This window comes from Oncorhynchus clarkii, chromosome 18 (genome assembly GCF_045791955.1).
Source record: "Oncorhynchus clarkii lewisi isolate Uvic-CL-2024 chromosome 18, UVic_Ocla_1.0, whole genome shotgun sequence".
NCBI lineage: Eukaryota > Metazoa > Chordata > Actinopteri > Salmoniformes > Salmonidae > Oncorhynchus > Oncorhynchus clarkii.
This window is the reverse complement of record NC_092164.1, coordinates 45067806-45087746: the sequence shown is the minus strand read 5'-3', so window position 1 is coordinate 45087746 and position 19941 is coordinate 45067806. Positions and strand designations below refer to the sequence as shown.

Genomic DNA, 19941 nt, shown 5'->3' with positions numbered 1-19941 from the left:
AGTGTAACCTGTAATAGCCTCATAGAGCCCCAGCCTCAGTAGTGTAACCTGTAATAACCTCATAGAGCCCCAGCCTCAGCAGTGTAACCTGTAATAGCCTCATAGAGCCCCAGCCCCTGCCTCAGCAGTGTAACCTGTAATAGTCTCATAGAGCATCAGCCTCAGCAGTGTAACCTGTAATAGCCTCATAGAGCCCCAGCCCCAGCCTCAGTAGTGTAACCTGTAATAGCCTCATAGAGCCCCAGCTTCAGTAGTGTAACCTGTAATAACCTCATAGAGCCCCAGCCTCAGCAGTGTAACCTGTAATAGCCTCATAGAGCCCCAGCCTCAGCAGTGTAACCTGTAATAGTCTCATAGAGCCCCAGCCCCAGCCTCAGCAGTGTAACCTGTAATAGCCTCATAGAGCCCCAGCCTCAGCAGTGTAACCTGTAATAGCCTCATAGAGCCCCAGCCTCAGTAGTGTAACCTGTAATAGCCTCATAGAGCCCCAGCCTCAGTAGTGTAACCTGTAATAGTCTCATAGAGCCCCAGCCTCAGCAGTGTAACCTGTAATAGCCTCATAGAGCCCCAGCCTCAGTAGTGTAACCTGTAATAGTCTCATAGAGCCCCAGCCTCAGTAGTGTAACCTGTAATAGCCTCATAGAGCCCCAGCCTCAGCAGTGTAACCTGTAATAGCCTCATAGAGCCCCAGCCTCAGCACTGTAACCTGTAATAGCCTCATAGAGCCCCAGCCTCAGCACTGTAACCTGTAATAGCCTCATAGAGCCCCAGCCTCAGCAGTGTAACCTGTAATAGCCTCATAGAGCCTCAGACTCAGTAGTGTTATAATACTCTGCATTAAATAGTCATCTGAAAGTGTGTCTTTAACCCAAGCAGGTGGCACTTTGTCATGATTAGGGTTTAATGATTTTTACCTGCAGGCTCAACAGAACGGCAGAATATGGCCACAAGCAGCAGCACATTAAAGGGTCTATTGTAATTGGACTTCAGAGCATCCCCGTCAGCTACTAGCATGGTAAATGGTGAAGAGCATTTTAGGGCTGAACCCATTTAGTCAACTGGTCGATTGTTTGATCAATAGGCTGTAGATCGACTGAGATGACTTTAGTTGAGCAGTGACAAATAAAAACATGAACATCATGACATACAAGACACCTGTCTTATTGGTGCCTGTCTGAGTGGACTGATTCATTTGGAGGCTGTGGGGATGGCACAGTCCATCAGTCTGACATGTGGTATTGAAATTCTATATGGTTAAATTATGTAAGAACAATGGTGCAACGCGAATACAAATGATATTATTTTAAAACAAATGCACTTTCTCCTGCGTTGGATAGTGGTCGCTGTCCGCGGTACTGAAACACACCAGTGCACTGTTGAATTGGCACCTTTAACTCTACCATGTTGCTATGTGCATAATAGCAAAGTTTACCAGCATATTGGGGTTGAGAGCGGATGCAGCAGCAGAATGCGGAGACGAGAAAATAGCCCTTGTCTTATTGCCTAAGGAAAGTGAGTAGAGAGGAAACCACATAATGAAACCCCATAGCATAGGATATGCTAGAGGTCAGGCCCTATTGGTCACGTGCATCCGATGCATACATGTGTCACATAAAGAGAGCGAGGGTTGAGGGAATAGGGAATGTTTTTGGTCACAGAATGGCTGTAATTATGTTGCAGCTTCAGCAACATGGACAGTGTGATAAACACTTTGATGTTCTGTGGTGGTCGCTGCAGCAGGGAGAAGAGAGAGGCAACGGGTGTTTGTCACAGTCACTTGCTGTCTTTTTTTAACACGGCGCAGCAAGTCTGAGCCCGGCCTGGCACAATCAAATGTATTGCTGGTCAGACTCCCTCTAGTCATCTCTTAATTATTTAACCAAACAGTGTGCTTAAAGCATCAGATAAGCTTAGTGAATCGAGTTGATTTGATTAAAACACATAGCATGTGTGGAAAAATACACTTTAAAAATTCAGACCAATCGATTGGTCGACAGAGCAGAAGACTCTTGGTCGACCAAGATGTTTTTTAGTCGGGACAGACCTAGAACATATCATACTGGAAAACAATCTCCAGGTCTTAGTATTCTGTCTAGACTTTATCTGTCTTAACACTTGAACTACAATTTAAGTGAAGGTCTCTTTGAATCACAGATGATCTTTTCTGGCTTATCTTGTACATACAGTAAGCGTCATTTAACTGACTATAGAGAACCTTTTGATTAAACTGAGAGACAAAGCCACAGCAGTTGACCCAGCCTGAGACAATGTCTAGCTGGAGCAGTGTAGGTCAGGGACAATGTGTAGCTGGAGCAGTGTAGGTCAGGGACAATGTGTAGCTGGAGCAGTGTAGGTGATGGACAATGTGTAGCTGGAGCAGTGTAGGTCAGGGATAATGTGTAGCTGGAGCAGTGTAGGTCAGGGACAATGTGTAGCTGGAGCAGTGTAGGTCAGGGACAATGTGTAGCTGGAGCAGTGTAGGTCAGGGACAATGTGTAGCTGGGGCAGTGTACTGTAGGTCAGGGACAATGTGTAGCTGGAGCAGTGTAGGTCAGGGACAATGTGTAGCTGGAGCAGTGTAGGTCAGGGACAATGTGTAGCTGGAGCAGTGTAGGTCAGGGACAATGTGTAGCTGGAGCAGTGTAGGTCAGGGATAATGTGTAGCTGGAGCAGTGTAGGTCAGGGACAATGTGTAGCTGGAGCAGTGTAGGTCAGGGACAATGTGTAGCTGGAGCAGTGTAGGTCAGGGACAATGTGTAGCTGGAGCAGTGTACTGTAGGTCAGGGACAATGTGTAGCTGGAGCAGTGTACTGTAGGTCAGGGACAATGTGTAGCTGGAGCAGTGTAGGTCAGGGACAATGTGTAGCTGGAGCAGTGTAGGCCAGGGACAATGTGTAGCTGGAGCAGTGTAGGTCAGGGACAATGTGTAGCTGGAGCAGTGTAGGTCAGGGACAATGTGTAGCTGGAGCAGTGTAGGTCAGGGATAATGTGTAGCTGGAGCAGTGTAGGTCAGGGACAATGTGTAGCTGGAGCAGTGTAGCTCAGGGACAATGTGTAGCTGGAGCAGTGTAGGTCAGGGACAATGTGTAGCTGGGGCAGTGTACTGTAGGTCAGGGACAATGTGTAGCTGGAGCAGTGTAGGTCAGGTACAATGTGTAGCTGGAGCAGTGTAGGTCAGGGACAATGTGTAGCTGGAGCAGTGTAGGTCAGGGACAATGTTTAGCTGGAGCAGTGTAGGTCAGGGATAATGTGTAGCTGGAGCAGTGTAGGTCAGGGACAATGTGTAGCTGGAGCAGTGTAGGTCAGGGACAATGTGTAGCTGGAGCAGTGTAGGTCAGGGACAATGTGTAGCTGGAGCAGTGTACTGTAGGTCAGGGACAATGTGTAGCTGGAGCAGTGTACTGTAGGTCAGGGACAATGTGTAGCTGGAGCAGTGTAGGTCAGGGACAATGTGTAGCTGGAGCAGTGTAGGCCAGGGACAATGTGTAGCTGGAGCAGTGTAGGTCAGGGACAATGTGTAGCTGGAGCAGTGTAGGTCAGGGATAATATGTAGCTGGAGCAGTGTAGGTCAGGGACAATGTGTAGCTGGAGCAGTGTACTGTAGGTCAGGGACATTTAGCAGCATCTATTACATTCTGTGGTTCAATGCCATTCATTCAGCATGTGGATTCTTTGTTACCAGGCTGGTACACTGTGCAATCAGACCCACACATCTCTTCTATTGCTATGACTAACCCACTACTGTACATTCAGCAGGCTTCTTCACATCAATCGTCAACTTTGAAATGGAAGCTGATGGCTCAACAGAGTAGTAGAGACGAGATGGTAAGGTCCATTTTTTCATCATCATCCTCCTCATCGTCATCCTTCCCCACATCCTCATCATCATCAGCGCAGGCAGACACGCTCAGTAGAAGTAAGGGAATTATTGCAAACATGTAATACCCTTGAAACTGTTTGTGTATCACAGAGATCCTGTCAAAGTTCTATGTAAATCTATGGTCTGGAGATACTGTGCCTGTGACCTATTTACACTCAACTATTGATCAACTTCTGCCTCGGTTGATTAGCAGGGGAGATAATGCAGCCTCTGCCATATACAGTACTTCTGATGACAGTCAGCATGATCTAGCGGTTACCCTGGGATTGTGTGTGTGTGTGTGTGTGACAGCGAGAACCAGTGAGAGAGAGAGAGATTGACTGATATGCAACCTCCTGTGTTTCTGTAAGGCACACAGTGTTCAGTCCCAGCTGTAGCCTGTATATGTCCCAGACAGAGAGATGAAAATGCAGAGCTCCTGCTTTTGACTCAATGTGAGACAACTGACAACAGCTGACTAGAACTGGGCTCAAGTGAGACTTGGGAAAATGTTGACTAAACCAAATAAATTACGCCTTTTCCATTGTGTAATACACTTTAGACAAAATAATGTAGAATACAGCACTGATGTAGAATACAACACTATTGTACAATACAACACTGATGAACAATACAACACTGATGAACAACACAACACTGATGTACAATACAACACTGATGAACAATACAACACTGATGAACAATACAACACTGATGAACAATACAACACTGAAGTACAATACAACACTGATGTACAATACAACACTGATGTAAAATACAACACTGATGAACAATACAGCACTGATGAACAATACAACACTGATGTACAATACAACACTGATGTAAAATACAACACTGATGAACAATACAACACTGATGTACAATACAACACTGATGAACAATACAACACTGATGAACAATACAACACTGATGTACAATACAACATTGATGTACAATACAACACTGATGAACAATACAACACTGATGAACAATACAACACTGATGAACAATACAACACTGATGTACAATACAACACTGATGTACAATACAACACTGATGAACAATACAACACTGATGAACAATACAACACTGAAGTACAATACAACACTGATGAACAATACAACACTGAAGTGCAATACAACACTGATGTACAATACAACACTGATGAACAATACAACACTGATGAACAATACAACACTGATGTACAATACAACACTGATGTACAATACAACACTGATGAACAATACAACACTGATGAACAATACAACACTGATGAACAATACAACACTGATGTACAATACAACACTGATGTAAAATACAGCACTGATGAACAATAGAACACTGATGTACAATATAGCACTGATGAACAATACAACACTGATGTACAATACAACACTGATGAACAATACAACACTGATGTACAATACAACACTGATGAACAATACAACACTGATGTACAATACAACACTGATGTACAATACAGCACTGATGAACAATACAGCACTGATGAACAATACAACACTGATGTACAATACAACACTGATGAACAATACAACACTGATGAACAATACAACACTGATGAACAATACAACACTGATGTACAATACAACACTGATGAACAATACAACACTGATGTACAATACAGCACTGATGTACAATACAGCATACTTTACACAGCAGCACAATATCCTCCACATATTCTCTCTCCACCAGCTGTTCAAGGCTGTTGGGTCAAGGCTCTGTGTCAGGGCAGGTCACTGTTAATATACCCACGGACCGACAGCACAAACCTCAGTTCCCTACCATAACCTTTATTAAAGTAGCCAGTTTGGGCAGGTGTGTGTGTGTGTGTGTGTGTGTGTGTGTGTGTGTGTGTGTGTGTGTGTGTGTGTGTGTGTGTGTGTGTGTGTGTGTTTGTGTGTGTGTGTGTGTGTGTGTGTGTGTATGTGTGTGTGTGTGTGTGTATGTGTGTGTGTGTGTGTGTGTGTGTGCGTGCGTGTGTGTGTGTGTGTGTGTGTGCCTGCCCCCTCACATGTTCATGTAACACAAGAAGTCATGTCAGCAGAAGGCAGCAATGCTGTGTGACATATATCTTCCTTCCCTTTAGCTGGTTTTCAACAGCAATGGGATAATGGACCACAGAGTGGTGGAGAGCGAGGCTTTGTTATTGTGTTTCTCTTGCTTACTTCTGCGTAGTTGCTTTACGGCGTCAAATGATTGTTATGATCCGTTATCCCTTTGTTTTCATGTGTCTGTGAAGCTAGAACAGTCTAATGTGGACAAACAGCTTTTTGAAGTAGATTTGAATGCAGATCATGTCACATAGCAAATGTGATGCTTAGTTTACTGTCCTACAGGCACGGCTATGCTGTTGTTTCATTGGCTCAGTTGGTAGAGCATGGAGCTCGCACTGTCAGTGTTGTGGGTTCCATTCCCGTGGGCCATCTACAGTATATTTCAAATGTATCATCTGTTAAATGGCATATATTATTTGATTTGGTAGAGTTATTAAATGGGGATCAAACAAGCTCAATTATCAACTTTTGAATAACTGTGACTCGTTAGTAGAGGTTTAGCATGTCAGCCTCTGGGCTTTAAATCTGAATTAAAACAGGCAATAAACACAACGGCTACTATGTTACTATAGTAACAGTAGCAGTGCGGCAACGGTAACAGTGCGGTAACAATCTTACCCATGCTATTGCCAACTACCTCTACTACTATCATGATAGAAGGCACTCATGAGAAGAAGGCTAGAATTCTTTATTCGTGACTGTGAAATATGTGGTTGTTTTAACTACTTAAGTTGAACGCACTGACTGTAAATCACTCTGGATGAGAGCGTCTGCTAAATGACCAGCATGTACCTGTAAATGTCTTAAAGAACACAGACTTCAACATGATATTGTGAGTCAACACTTTCCATCCCATCAATTTAGAACCGTTTTCGAAAACTTCATTGCGGGTGTCTCTCTCTCCATTCCTCTCGATGTCTCATGCTGAGGTTGTGTGCAGTCTGTTGAGTGTTGGCTCTGTGAATAGCACCCTGGGAGATGGAAGGACCAAGGCAAACGCTTCCTGAATGACTCATTGTTTGTCTAATTAGAAACCATGGTGGAGGAGTGTGTGTGTGTATGTGTGTGTGTGTGTGTGTGTGTGTGTGTGTGTGTGTGTGTGTGTGTGTGTGTGTGTGTGTGTGTGTGTGTGTGTGTGTGTGTGTGTGTGGGTGGGTGTGTGTGTGTGTGTGTGTGTGTAGAGGAGATTCTATATCCAGTCTGGGGTTACCTCCCTAAATGCCAGTGTGCTTCTCACTATGAGGCTTCCGGAGGTCAACAGAGTCATAGAAGCACTACAGTGAAGAAGACAAATGACAGTGTTCAATGATTAGATGATAAACGTCACGGTTTGATTCGATTTTGATTCCTTGTGAATGCCTTTTTTTTTAATTTTTGTATGAAAGGATGCTTCCTTGGCCATGAATTCACTGATGAATCATGAAGGTGCTAATGGCTTTGTCACTTCCATCATAAAAAAATGGGGGTAGTGCAATAGAGCATTTTCCAGTGTGTTCCTCACACTGCAATACAGTATGCATCCAGATGTGTCTATTGGGACTCCATTTTTACCCATCTTATATCGAGGGATATATTCTCTTTCCTCTCTGCAGGGGATGACCTGGAACGTATCATGTCTGAAGTACAGGGGACGTTGGAGTTTTCTGTAGAGCTGAACAAGTTTCACAATGTGGATCTCTTCCAGAGAGGGTGAGTGTAATGGAGGTGGACCGGTGAACCCCGCTCCTGTGATGAGTAAACTTGCCTTGAGACCTGAAGACTGCCCAAGCTAATCATTAGGCTTTAGCTCAGAGGGCTAACACACTCCTGTGGCATGTAGGAAACTTGGGTTGAAACAGTCTCCACCTGTATCTCTGGCTGCTTCATATTTCATATTAATACCCACTGACAGTCTCCACCTGTATCTTTGTCTGCTCCATAGTTAATATGAATAACCACTAACAGTCTCCACCTGTATCTCTGGCTGCTTCACTTAATACCCACTGACAGTCTCCACCTGTATCTCTGGCTGCTTCATAGTTCATATTAATACCCACTGACAGTCTCCACCTGTATTTCTGGCTGCTTCATAGTTCATATTAATACCCAATGACAGTCTCCACCTGTATCTCTGTCTGCTTCATAGTTAATATTAATAACCACTAACAGTCTCCACCTGTATCTCTGGCTGCTTCACTTAATACCCACTGACAGTCTTCACCTGTATCTCTGGCTGCATCATAGTTCATATTAATACCCACTGACAGTCACCACCTCTATCTCTGGCTGCTTCAAAGTTCATATTAATACCCACTGACAGTCACCACCTGTATCTCTGGCTGCTTCATAGTTCATATTAATACCCACTGACAGTCACCACCTGTATCTCTGGCTGCTTCACTTAATACCCACTGACAGTCTCCACCTGTATCTCTGGCTGCTTCATAGTTCATATTAATACCCACTGACAGTCTCCACCTGTATTTCTGGCTGCTTCATAGTTCATATTAATACCCAATGACAGTCTCCACCTGTATCTCTGTCTGCTTCATAGTTAATATTAATAACCACTAACAGTCTCCACCTATATCTCTGGCTGCTTCACTTAATACCCACTGACAGTCTCCACCTGTATCTCTGGCTGCATCATAGTTCATATTAATACCCACTGACAGTCACCACCTCTATCTCTGGCTGCTTCAAAGTTCATATTAATACCCACTGACAGTCACCACCTGTATCTCTGGCTGCTTCAAAGTTCATATTAATACCCACTGACAGTCACCACCTGTATCTCTGGCTGCTTCATAGTTCATATTAATACCCACTGACAGTCACCACCTGTATCTCTGGCTGCTTCACTTAATACCCACTGACAGTCTCCACCTGTATCTCTGGCTGCTTCATAGTTCATATTAATACCCACTAACAGTCTCCACCTGTATCTCTGGCTGCTTCACTTAATACCCACTGACAGTCTCCACCTGTATCTCTGGCTGCTTCAAAGTTCATATTAATACCCACTGACAGTCTCCACCTGTATCTCTGGCTGCTTCACTTAATACCCACTGACAGTCTCCACCTGTATCTCTGGCTGCTTCATAGTTCATATTAATACCCACTGACAGTCTCCACCTGTATCTCTGGCTGCTTCAAAGTTCATATTAATACCCACTGACAGTCTCCATCTGTATCTCTGTCTGCTTCATAGTTAATATTAATAACCACTAACAGTCTCCACCTGTATCTCTGGTTGCTTCACTTAATACCCACTGACAGTCTCCACCTGTATCTCTGGCTGCTTCATAGTTCATATTAATACCCACTGACAGTCTCCACCTGTATCTCTGGCTGCTTCAAAGTTCATATTAATACCCACTGACAGTCTCCATCTGTATCTCTGGCTGCTTCATAGTTCATATTAATGATAAAACGGACAGTTATTATTTAGGAAAGTGTCATCTTTATGCCATACTGTAGGATGTGTTTGAGGACAGATATTGGACCTGTTAGTACGCTACATTGGGAATGGGGTGTTATCTGGGACACAGACACGAGGTAGAATAGGGTCAGATTATAACCGGGCATCTGGCTAGCCTGTGGGATGTGACTCTGGCAGACTGAATGGCCAGCTTTACCCAGATTAGATTTTCCTGGCTCCAAACAGGACAGGGAGGGCTCAAGCTTTTGGCCAAATATAATCCTGCTTAGCTGAGCCTGAGTGCACCAATATATTTGTTCTTATGCATGTTTCCGCCCCGAACAGCAACATGGAGGAAGTAGGTCTGATCGGAGGACAGAACAGAGGGAGAGAGAGTCAAAGACTCCTGTCCAAGTGACTGCTGGTGTAAAGAAAACACAGTCATTGGCTATTGTGAGATGAGGAGAAATGTACAAAGAAAGACCATTAGGTTTAACATCTATGCAAGTCTTATATACAGCCCTGAAAAAGCTATTCCCATGTATGTTTTATACAAACCCTATAGAAGAGTGATTGTATTAAACGATGTGTTTGATGTTTTAAACCAGGAGAGGGTGATAAGAGCAGCACAGGCCTTTTAGTTGAGCTGAGCGGATGGCGAATTAGTCACGTCTAACGTTGCTCTTGATGCTCTAATCAGGTTTAATTGATAATCCTGGCTGTAGTTTCTAGGAGCATGCCCATTTGAAGTCCATTTGAAGAACTGGTTGCCAGTACATCCCCAGTGTGTGATACCCAGAATGCACTCCTTCAACCAGGAAGCATCTGTTTCTGACGTTCTAACTAGTACAATTAATGAATGTTTGCTCTTTTGTTTTTATTGGGAACGTGTTCATATGTCAATGATGTAGTGCATGATATCAGGACAAACTACAGGTATACTGTATGTCATTCACATCTCTTTCTCTCTGCTATCTTTTTCCCACAATACACTCTAACCATAACATGTTGTACAATGGGTTTCACACAGTCGTGCTGTGATCTGCCTTGAACCTTTTTCGTAGCTAAGTCTATATCCTTCTTTATCAACCTCCAAAACCTTTTCCCTGCTTTTCACTGTCACGCCTCCGTTTCCCAGAGGCGGTCGCTTGCTAAAACCCTGATGATACCATGTCTGTTCACAGCTAGGCTCTGGTCTCTTCCATCGCCTTCCGATGGGTCTCAAATCAAAACAAATTGTATTTGTCACATGTGCCGAATACAACAGGCCTTACAGTGAAATGCTTACTTACAAGCCCTTAACCAACAACGCTTTAAAAAGTTAAGAAGAAAAATGTGTTCAGTAAAAAATAGATAAATAGTAAAAAGAAATCTAATAAAATAAAAGTAACAAATAATTAAAGAGCAGCAGTAAAATAACAATAGCAAGGCTATATACAGGAGGTACCAGTACAGAGTCAATGTGCGGGGGCACCGGTTAGTCGGGGTAATTGAGGTAATATGTACATGTAGGTAGAGTTAAAGTGACCATGCAAAGATAATAAACAGAGAGTAGCAGCAGCGTAAAAAAGGACTCTGGGTAACCCTTTGATTAGCTGTTCAGGAGTCTCATGACTTGGCGGTAGAAGCTGTTAAGAAGCCTTTTGGACCAAGACTTGGCGCTCCGGTACCGCTTGTCGCTTGCGGTAGCAGAGAGAACAGTCTATGACTAGGGTGGCTGGAGTCTGACAATTTTTAGGGCCTTCATCTGACACTGCCTGGTATAGAGGTCCTGGATGGCGGGAAGCTTGGCCCCAGTGATGTACTGGGCCGTCCGCACTACCCTCTGTAGTTCCTTGGGGTCGGAGGTCGAGCAGTTGCCATACCAGGCAGTGATGCAACCAGCTCTCGATGATGCAGCTGTAGAACCTTTTGAGGATCTGAGGACCCATGCCAAATCTTTTCAGTCTCCTGAGGGGGTATAGGCTTTGTCGTTCCCTCTTCACGACTGTCTTAGTGTGTTTGGACCATGTTAGTTTGTTGGTGATGTAGACACGAAGGAACTTAAAGCTCTGAAACCTGCTCTACTTCAGTCCTGTCGGTGAGAATGGGGGCATGCTCAGTCCTCCTTTTCCTGTAGTCCACAATCATCTCCTTTGTCTTGATCACATTGAGGGAGAGGTTGTTGTCCTGGAACCACATGGGCAGGTCTCTGACCTCATCCCTATAGGCTGTCTCATCATTGTTTGTGATCAGGCCTACCAGTGTTGTGTCATTGGCAAACTTAATGATGGTGTTGGACTCGTGCCTGGCCGTGCAGTCATGAGTGAACAGGGAGTACAGGAGGGGACTGAGCACGCATCCCTGAGGGGCCCCGGGTTTAGGATCAGCGTGGTGGATGTGTTGTTACCTACCCTTACCACCTGGGGGCGTCCCATCAGGAAGTCCAGGATCCAGTTTCAGAGGGAGGTGTTTAGTCCCAGGGTCCTTAGCTTAGTGATGAGCTTGGAGGGCACTATGGTGTTGAACACTGAGCTGTAGTCGATGAATAGCATTCTCACATAGGTGTTCCTTTTGTCCAGGTGGGAAAGGGCAGTGCTGAGTGCAATTGCAGGGGACACAATGTGTTTTTTACACAGAACCACATCCATTCACACTCCAATACTGAAAGTTATCTTTGAAAGATGCGCATTTCACTGCACTTTTCATACCCATATCTTTTTTTACGAAGGAATGTCAGCATTTACAGGATGATAATAGAATGCATGAGGCAATTCCAAATGATAGTATTAGGGATGTAGTAACAGTTTGATCAGCTATTGTTCAGAGCTCTACTACCGTTGACCTTCAAGCACAGACAGCAGCAGACTCCACTGAATGGTGCATTACGATGAGTCATTTCTTATTTATTTGCCATTTTATCCGGTCCTCGTTAATAATGAAGGTAAATTTGTACAATTCCTTAGCAGCTGTGTTTAACATGACAGTGCTAGCCCCGGGTCTGATGTCATGGAAAGCAGCAATTCTTTCCATTCCATTATGGACGTTGATTTCATATGCTATAGTGTGTGTGTGGTATGTGTAGTGATGCGTAGCACCGGTATGTGTGTATTAGCTATTTGCAGATGCCGTATCTTAATTTGATCCTTCTGTTGTTGAAGGAATTTTCCTGCACGGCAGGTAATGCAAACTTGTAGTGTATTTGAGGCTTAAAAAAGGCTTCTAAAGTTTGTAATTTCCACTTTAAAATGTCAGACTTGATTTGCCCTAATAGAAAATGGATCGACCCCTACAAAAGATTTCCATTAATTATAATCCACATAATAATGCACAGTTCCTGTTGCTGCGGGTATATTGTTCTGCAGTAGCAAACTGGCTCATCATGTATATCCTACATCTGTGTAGTAACTGAATGTATTGCATCGTTTCCTCCCTCCAGATTCTACCAGGTCCGAGCAGGGCTGAAGGTCTCTCCTCGTGTACCACACAGGTTGATAGCGACAACACCAGGGAATACAGGTAATGTTCTCACATTGAGTTAAATCTGAATATTGTTGGGTGTTTTTAATGGATCGTTTGAACTTTGAAGCAGCAGTATGTTTTCCATTTGCCATAGATTGGGCCAGGAGTTTTTTCCTGAGCAGGTTCTGGTCAGGTCATGCTGAAAGATACATAGATGCCATAGAACAGTTTCTTAGTTTTACAGATACTAATTCCCACATAAATGTACCTCACTGATTCCAGCAATGGGCAGGTGGGCAAGACCCACACCAGCTTGTAGCATACCGAGACTTCTATACAGGTAGTTTGAGTTCATGCACAACATACCAGTGGTTGGGACACTGTGTCTATGCAGTCTGTTAGGCCAGGGACTGTTGTGGGTTGAGTGTGAGATGATAATGCTTGTCTGGTTACCCTGCTACATGATTACAATCATCTTCTGTGATCCACATTCTTAGCCACAATGACACACATGCTGAAGTACAGTTTCCTTTGATGTTTCTGAAAACAACACCTGCTTTTTATTGCATTTGGCCACTGAAACTATAGTATATGGGAACAGTAGTGTGTTGGTGGTGTGCTGTGTTGGAGCCTTGGTCTTGACTTTTTATCAGGGGGCTCGACGTTTTGGAGGAATGAAGTCTGTGCCACATGCTAGCTGTTTGTATGGCCCATATTATTCATGTTTCTGATGTGTTATACCATCTGGTTAGGCCTCATACAACAGGCCACCATTAGCACCTAACTATGGGTGCTTCAGGGTTGCATAATGTGCAGGAATCTGAGACAGCCATGAAAACGGCCTATCTTTGTCTTAGAGGTGTGAAACCAAAAGGTTTATTGAACATCATCGTTTTGACTAATGATTTAAACAGTGCAAGTGTCACAGCTGCCTTTAACACATGCAAATTCATTTGTATTGCATTGAGTTCTGATATGTTCATGTTCTGTACCGGAGAAAGTAGTCCCTCTCTTCTCGAGAAGATACAGTCCCACAGAAAGAGACACCGAGTGTCTCCTGCCTGTCTTACATTGTCTCAAACAATCGGTTTAGGGGTGTGAACGTATTCACAAGAAGATCAAAGGGTTTTGTTGTAACATGACAGAGTTGAATGACGAGTTAAAACAGAGGAAAGCTGGCATTGGACACACCAAAAGAGAAGCAACAGTGTGTTACTTCTAGCTGACAGCTTCCTCTCGTGTTCTCTGTTTAGTAGAAATAAGCCTTGTTGTTATTGGTGGAGAGTGCTTCCTTCTCTCTCTGTGAGGAAAATCAGGCTGATGAATCTGGCTGAAGTACATGATGCGGTTCCTCCCTTTCTGGCGCATTTACAACTGCACTTTTTGTTGACTTCAGTGGCCGTTACTAAAATGTTAGTGTTGAGAATATATTTTCTCGGTGCGCAAGACTGTTCCAGTAGACCGGGCTGACACACACTGTCATTGCACTGTACTGTAGTCCCATCAGCATTAGCAGACAGATCTGGTCCCCTGGATAAGCAGGAAGCCATATCCCAGGCGTCTCTGATTTGCTGTAATAAAAAAATCTATTATTAGTACATTATGATTGGAACAGGACGCAGGGAACAGTGTGTGTGTGTGTGTGTGTGGGTAAGTGTGTGCATGGTTCAGGCTGCAAAAGCCGTTTATTGTGTTGGTCTGACCCTGACATTGAGATGTGACACTCAATGGCTGGAAGATCAGACCTTCCAGCCACCTGCTCCTAGCCTCCTACTGACTGTGATAATCTGGATGTCACTCTGACCTCTGTGGGTCAGGGAGGGATTGATCAGACCAATGCGACCTGTTGTATGGTGGAGCTTCACATGGTGCTGTGCAGCATAAAACAGCACAGTATTTTACTGCATCAATTTGTGAAGTACAGAGCAGTATATAATGAGAGGTTAGCTGCATCTTTCGCTACCGTATGCATTAGATCCATTATATGATTGGATAGGAGAACTGCGTAGAGTGGAGGGCATCAACTTGAACGACTTTGCAGCTTTCAGCCCCCATAATATGTCCAGTCCGTTGTCGATAATGTTTAGTTTATTGTCCATAATATGTTCACTTTCAGCAATAATAGGTTGTAGTGATGACCTCTGCACTGCCAGATGATAACATCAGCAAATAATTTGCTGTAGTGCAGAATATTCATATAGCCTAGCCTAGTATCAGGATTCCCTGCACACACACAGTGCAGCACTGCCAGAGTATCTATACACAGTGAGTGTCGCTAGCTCCATTGCAGCAATGGAACGTACAGTAACATTACAGTATGTATCCATATTCTAATTGGAGGACTTAGCCGCAGTCCCCTTCCCCACCTCCCTCCCCTCTCCTGCAGCTCCTCCTCTACAAGGTCACGTATTACGGCCAAAAGCCTCGCAGACAGACAGGACAGACAGGGCTCCCAGACATAAATTCACCAGCCAATGACACGCTCCGTTCCAGCCAGCCAGGACAAAGACATTTATCAACCACAAAGACTTGGGAAATGATCCACCCAGAGTACTGTGGGAAATTAAAGTGTTGTGTACTTGACATTTCAAGCAGAGAAATGAAAGGTGTGACGGATTGTCTCGCTTCTGAAGCCCAGCCATTTAATGTCTGTGATTCATACAGACAAACATTGTGGTGTGTTAAGTCAGGATGGTGTTATATGAATTAGCTTAGCATTTACCGTTCTGCTGCCTCCTTACAGTAGCTTAACTATAAAGGTATTATGTCACACAAACAGTAGGAGAATATCTGAGAAAGAGAGAGAGAGAGAGAGAGAGAGAGAGAGAGGATAGGGACTAGAGAGAGAAAAAAGAGGGTAGAAGGAGCAAAAGAGTGAGCGAAAGAGAGAGTGAGAGATTGAGAAAGAAAGAGAGCGAGAGAGAGAGAGGGAAAGAGAGAGATACAAGGGCAACCAGTGAAGAACAAACACCATTGTAAATACAACCCATATTTATTTATTTCCCCATTTGTACTTTAACTATTTGCACACGGCTAAAACACTGTATATAGACATATGACATTTGAAATGATTTTATTATTCTGGTACTTGTGCGAGTGTTTATTTCACTTTTGCTTATCCATTGAACTTGCTTTGGCCATGTAAACATATGTTTCCCATGGCAATGAAGCCCTTTGAGTTGAATTGAATGATATTGAATGGAGTTGAGAGCGAGAGAAAAGAAAGCGATAGTGAGTGTATGTGCAGCAGTGAGCCGGTCAGAGGCACAGTGGTTGAAGGTTTAAAGTTGGAGGGTCTAACACTGGGGAAACTCCCTGTAACTCCTGTATGTTGCTTTAGAACACGAGCCCTTTGATTGCGTACACGAGTAATTGCATTCCTTTAAATCACATGTAGTGCCAGAACGTGTAAACAATGTACAGTATTTTGATTGATAACTTGATTAGTACCTCATTATCACAAGGAGGAGTCTCAGTGAAGCCTCGTTAATGCCTTGCTAGTTCCTCTCCCTCTATCCCTGTAGAGCAGAACTAGAGATGCTGTGTTTTTAGATTGGCCGGGAGCATTCACCCTCATTACAACTCTGTTGACAAACGGACTGTTCCTCTGTAACAGCCAGGCTATGATTGGTTTGGAATTAAATAAGACTATTTGCGCTTGCAGTATCACATCATGCTGCCAAAACACAACATTCTTTCACTAAATCTAAATGTTGTACAAAATAGCCTGCTACTCGTGCTGGTTGAAGCGACTGTTCTTTCTGGAGAGGGCTGCCGAGTGAGGGAGAGAAGGGGAGAACAGGGAGAAGAAACAGAGAAACCGAGGGAGGGAGAGAGAGAGAGAGAGAGAGAGAGAGAGAGAGGAGGGGGTGTAGAGTGCATGTCGAGGTAGATAAAAGGAGAGCACCTCAGTGGGATGCTTCCTTCAAAGGCCTATCACAGCTGCACATCCAGCAGCCGGATGCAGACAGCTGCTTCCTCACATCTACTTTTCAGGAACAAGCAGAAAACACCACTGACTATATAGAGATGTAATGGAAAACCATTTATTTTGATACCCAGAGAAATGTCAGATTGTATATTTATCCATTCAGCTATGCAATAGTCACTGCTTCTGAGTCTCAGTTACAGTATGTGGAGGACATGAAATGAAAGTGATGGGAAAGTTGATGTGTTTGTCATGTATGATGATGATCAGGGATGCCTCGAGGCTTTGGGGGCCCGAAGCCAGATCTGGTCGGGGGACCCCACCACTTTGAGGGAAAACCTTTAAAATTATTTTTCTGCAATTTTGCCATGGGGCAGAGAGAGCATTTTGCAGTTTTAAAAGCTACAGTAGTTCCCAGCAATTTTGCCATGACTTAAACCAGGTTCATGTGATATCTGAGTGAGAGTGACTAATAAAATCAATGTGGGCTCCCAGGGGCTCAGGGCTCAGGGCTCAGGGCCCCTGGGCACGTGCCTTGCTTGCCCGGTAAGTAATTCAGTAATTCAGCCCTGATTACTACAAGGTTTAGATAGCTGGCTAGACTAACTTACCTAGCAATCTATAGAATGTTAGCTGACATGGACTAAGTGAGTGACTGTCAGTGACTGACATAACAAGATAAAAAGTGCTGATGCACAACTACATGTCAAAATTGCACCTTGTGTATTCCACTATTCTAACTCCCAACAGTAAATTGAGACCCCCAGCTGACTCTCAAAAAATATAGCACCTCGTCTGCGTATCGGCAGACGATGACGACGAGGGTACCTGCTAATGCTCTCTGCCCTCCCTCCCCCCCAGGTGACTGTAGTTTCAGCTCTGCGGGGGTCCATGATGGGGTCCATGAGGACACTACGGTGTTCAGTCGGATCTTCCAGATCCTCTACCGGAACGAAGAGGTCAACGTCGATGACCGCATGCTCTTCAAGGTCCACCTATTGCTGGATGGGGAGAGGGTGAGACACACACACACACACACACACACACACACAATCACACTAGCTCAATTTAACCACTTTAAACAGTTTATTTCCAAAATGCTATATCCAACAAATTTTTCACATTTGTGTTTTTTCCTCAGAAATGATACCTTATTGGTACCTTCATATGTGTGTGTAAAATATTACTGTTCGCAGGTTTTTAATTCAGCAATTTGTTTTGCAAAACGCTACACATCCATTGTTTAGCTGGAATGGAATGTTTGCATATTGGACTGTGCTACAGCGCCTTCGGAAAGCATTCACACCCCTCGACTTGTTCCACATTTTGTTACGTTACAAACTAAATTCCTCATCAGTCTACACACAGTACCCCGTAATGACAAAGCACAAACATGTTTTTGGAGGAAATGTTTGCTAATAAAACAAATATTCAAACTGAAATATCACATTTACATAAGTATTCAGACACTTTACTCAGTACTTTGTTGAAACACCTTTGGCAGAGATTACATCCTTGAGTCTTCTTGGGGGACAACTGTCCTTCTGGAAGTTTCTCCCATCTCCACAGAGGGATTCTAGAGCACTGTCAGATTGACCATCGGGTTCTTGGTCATATCCCTGACCAAGGGCCTTCTCCCCCAATTGCTCAGTTTGGCCGAGTGGCCAGCTTGAGAGTCTTGGTGGTTCCAAAAATATTCAATTTAAGAATGATGAGGCCACTGTGTTCTTGGGGAACTTCTATGCTGTAGAAGTTTTTTGTACCCTTCCCCAGATATGTGCATCGACACAATCGTGTTTCGGTGGTCTACGGACAGTTCCTTCGACCTCATGGCTTGGTTTTTGCTCTGACGTGCACTGTAAACTTATATAGACCAGGTGTGTGCCTTTTCAAATAATGTCCAATCAATTTAATTCACCACAACTCAAGGATGATTCATGGAAAAAGGATGCAACTGAGCGCAATTTTGAGTCTCATAGCAAAGGGTCTGAATACTTATGTAAATAAGGTATTTTTGTTTTTATATGTAATAAATGAGCAAAATATTATGGGGTATTGTGTGTAGATTGATGAGGAAAAATATATATTTAATCTGTTTTAATATAAGCCTGTAACTTAACAAAATGTGGAATCAGTCAAGGGGTCGGAATACTTTCCAAATGCACTGTACAGGTATCTTACCTACAATCTAACCTACAGAGTTAAACAGGAACCCTGGTTCAGTCAGAATGTGACTGTTAGAATCATCAGCTTATTGGCTACATGGCATGTCAACTCATCTAATTTATTTATTTTAACGTCGGTTACCTACCTTTGAGGTCTCCTAAATTTAGATTTTTTTTCATTAAATGTATGACACATTATTTATGCAAAGGTGGTGAGAGAGAGGCTGTCGGCTGGAACGTCGATCAGATTTCAGACATCCCCTTTTCTCTCTCTGTCTATCGCTCTCTCTTACTCCCTTTTTCCCTCTCCCCTTCTACCCCCGCTCTCTCTCTCCCTCCCTCTCATTCCTCTCTTTCCCCTCTCTCTCTTCCCCCCTCTCTCTATCTTTCCCCCCTCTCTCCCTCTCCCCCTCTCCTCCACATCTCTCTCACTCATTCTCTATCTCTTTGTCTCTCTCGCTCTCCTTCCCTCTTCTTCCCTCACTCTGATAAGAAGGACAAAATATAACTCGATTTCCCCAGTGTGTGTGTTTATCCAATCAGAATATCAATAGGATTTGACAATGCTGCTTGTTCTGCTACACAGGGCATGTTGTGTATTTGTGTGTGTGTTTGTATTTGTGTGTGTGTGTGTGTGTGTGTGTGTGTGTGTGCTTGCTGTAGAGAGATAACAACAAAGAGAGTGAGATGAGAGCGAGAGGGAGGTAGCCAGAGAAAGAAGAGAGAGAGCACGAGAGAGAGGAGAGAGACAGGGAGAGATAGAGGAGAGAGAGAGCAAGAGAGAGGAGAAAAAGGGGGAGAGAGAGGAGAGAGAGAGTGAGAGAGAGAGAGGAGAGATAGAGAGAGTAAGCTAGACGAGAGAGTGGGAGAGGGAGAGGAGAGAATGAGAGAGGAGAGAGTGTGAGAGAGGAGAGACAAAGGAGAGAGAGAGGGAGAGAGAGGGTGAGAGAGAGAGGAGAGAGACAAGAGAGATGGTGTAAAGAGAGAGTGAGAGAAGAGAGAGACAGGGTGAGATAGAGGAGAGAGAGAGCAAGAGAGAGGAGAAAAAGGGGGAGAGAGAGGAGAGAGAGAGT

General features: G+C 43.9%; 1 protein-coding gene across 1 annotated transcript in view; it reads left to right on the top strand.

The window, feature by feature from the left end:
* The first annotated feature begins 7546 nt into the window (after positions 1-7546).
* The window catches only part of LOC139372663 (protein FAM135B-like), a 34418-nt gene continuing 22023 nt past the window's right edge, over positions 7547-19941 (top strand). Inside the window, exons 1-3 of the mRNA XM_071112444.1 lie at positions 7547-7623; positions 12753-12832; positions 17565-17719. Of these exons, the coding sequence (XP_070968545.1) occupies positions 7547-7623; positions 12753-12832; positions 17565-17719 (312 nt within the window). The remainder of the gene's footprint in view (positions 7624-12752; positions 12833-17564; positions 17720-19941) is intronic.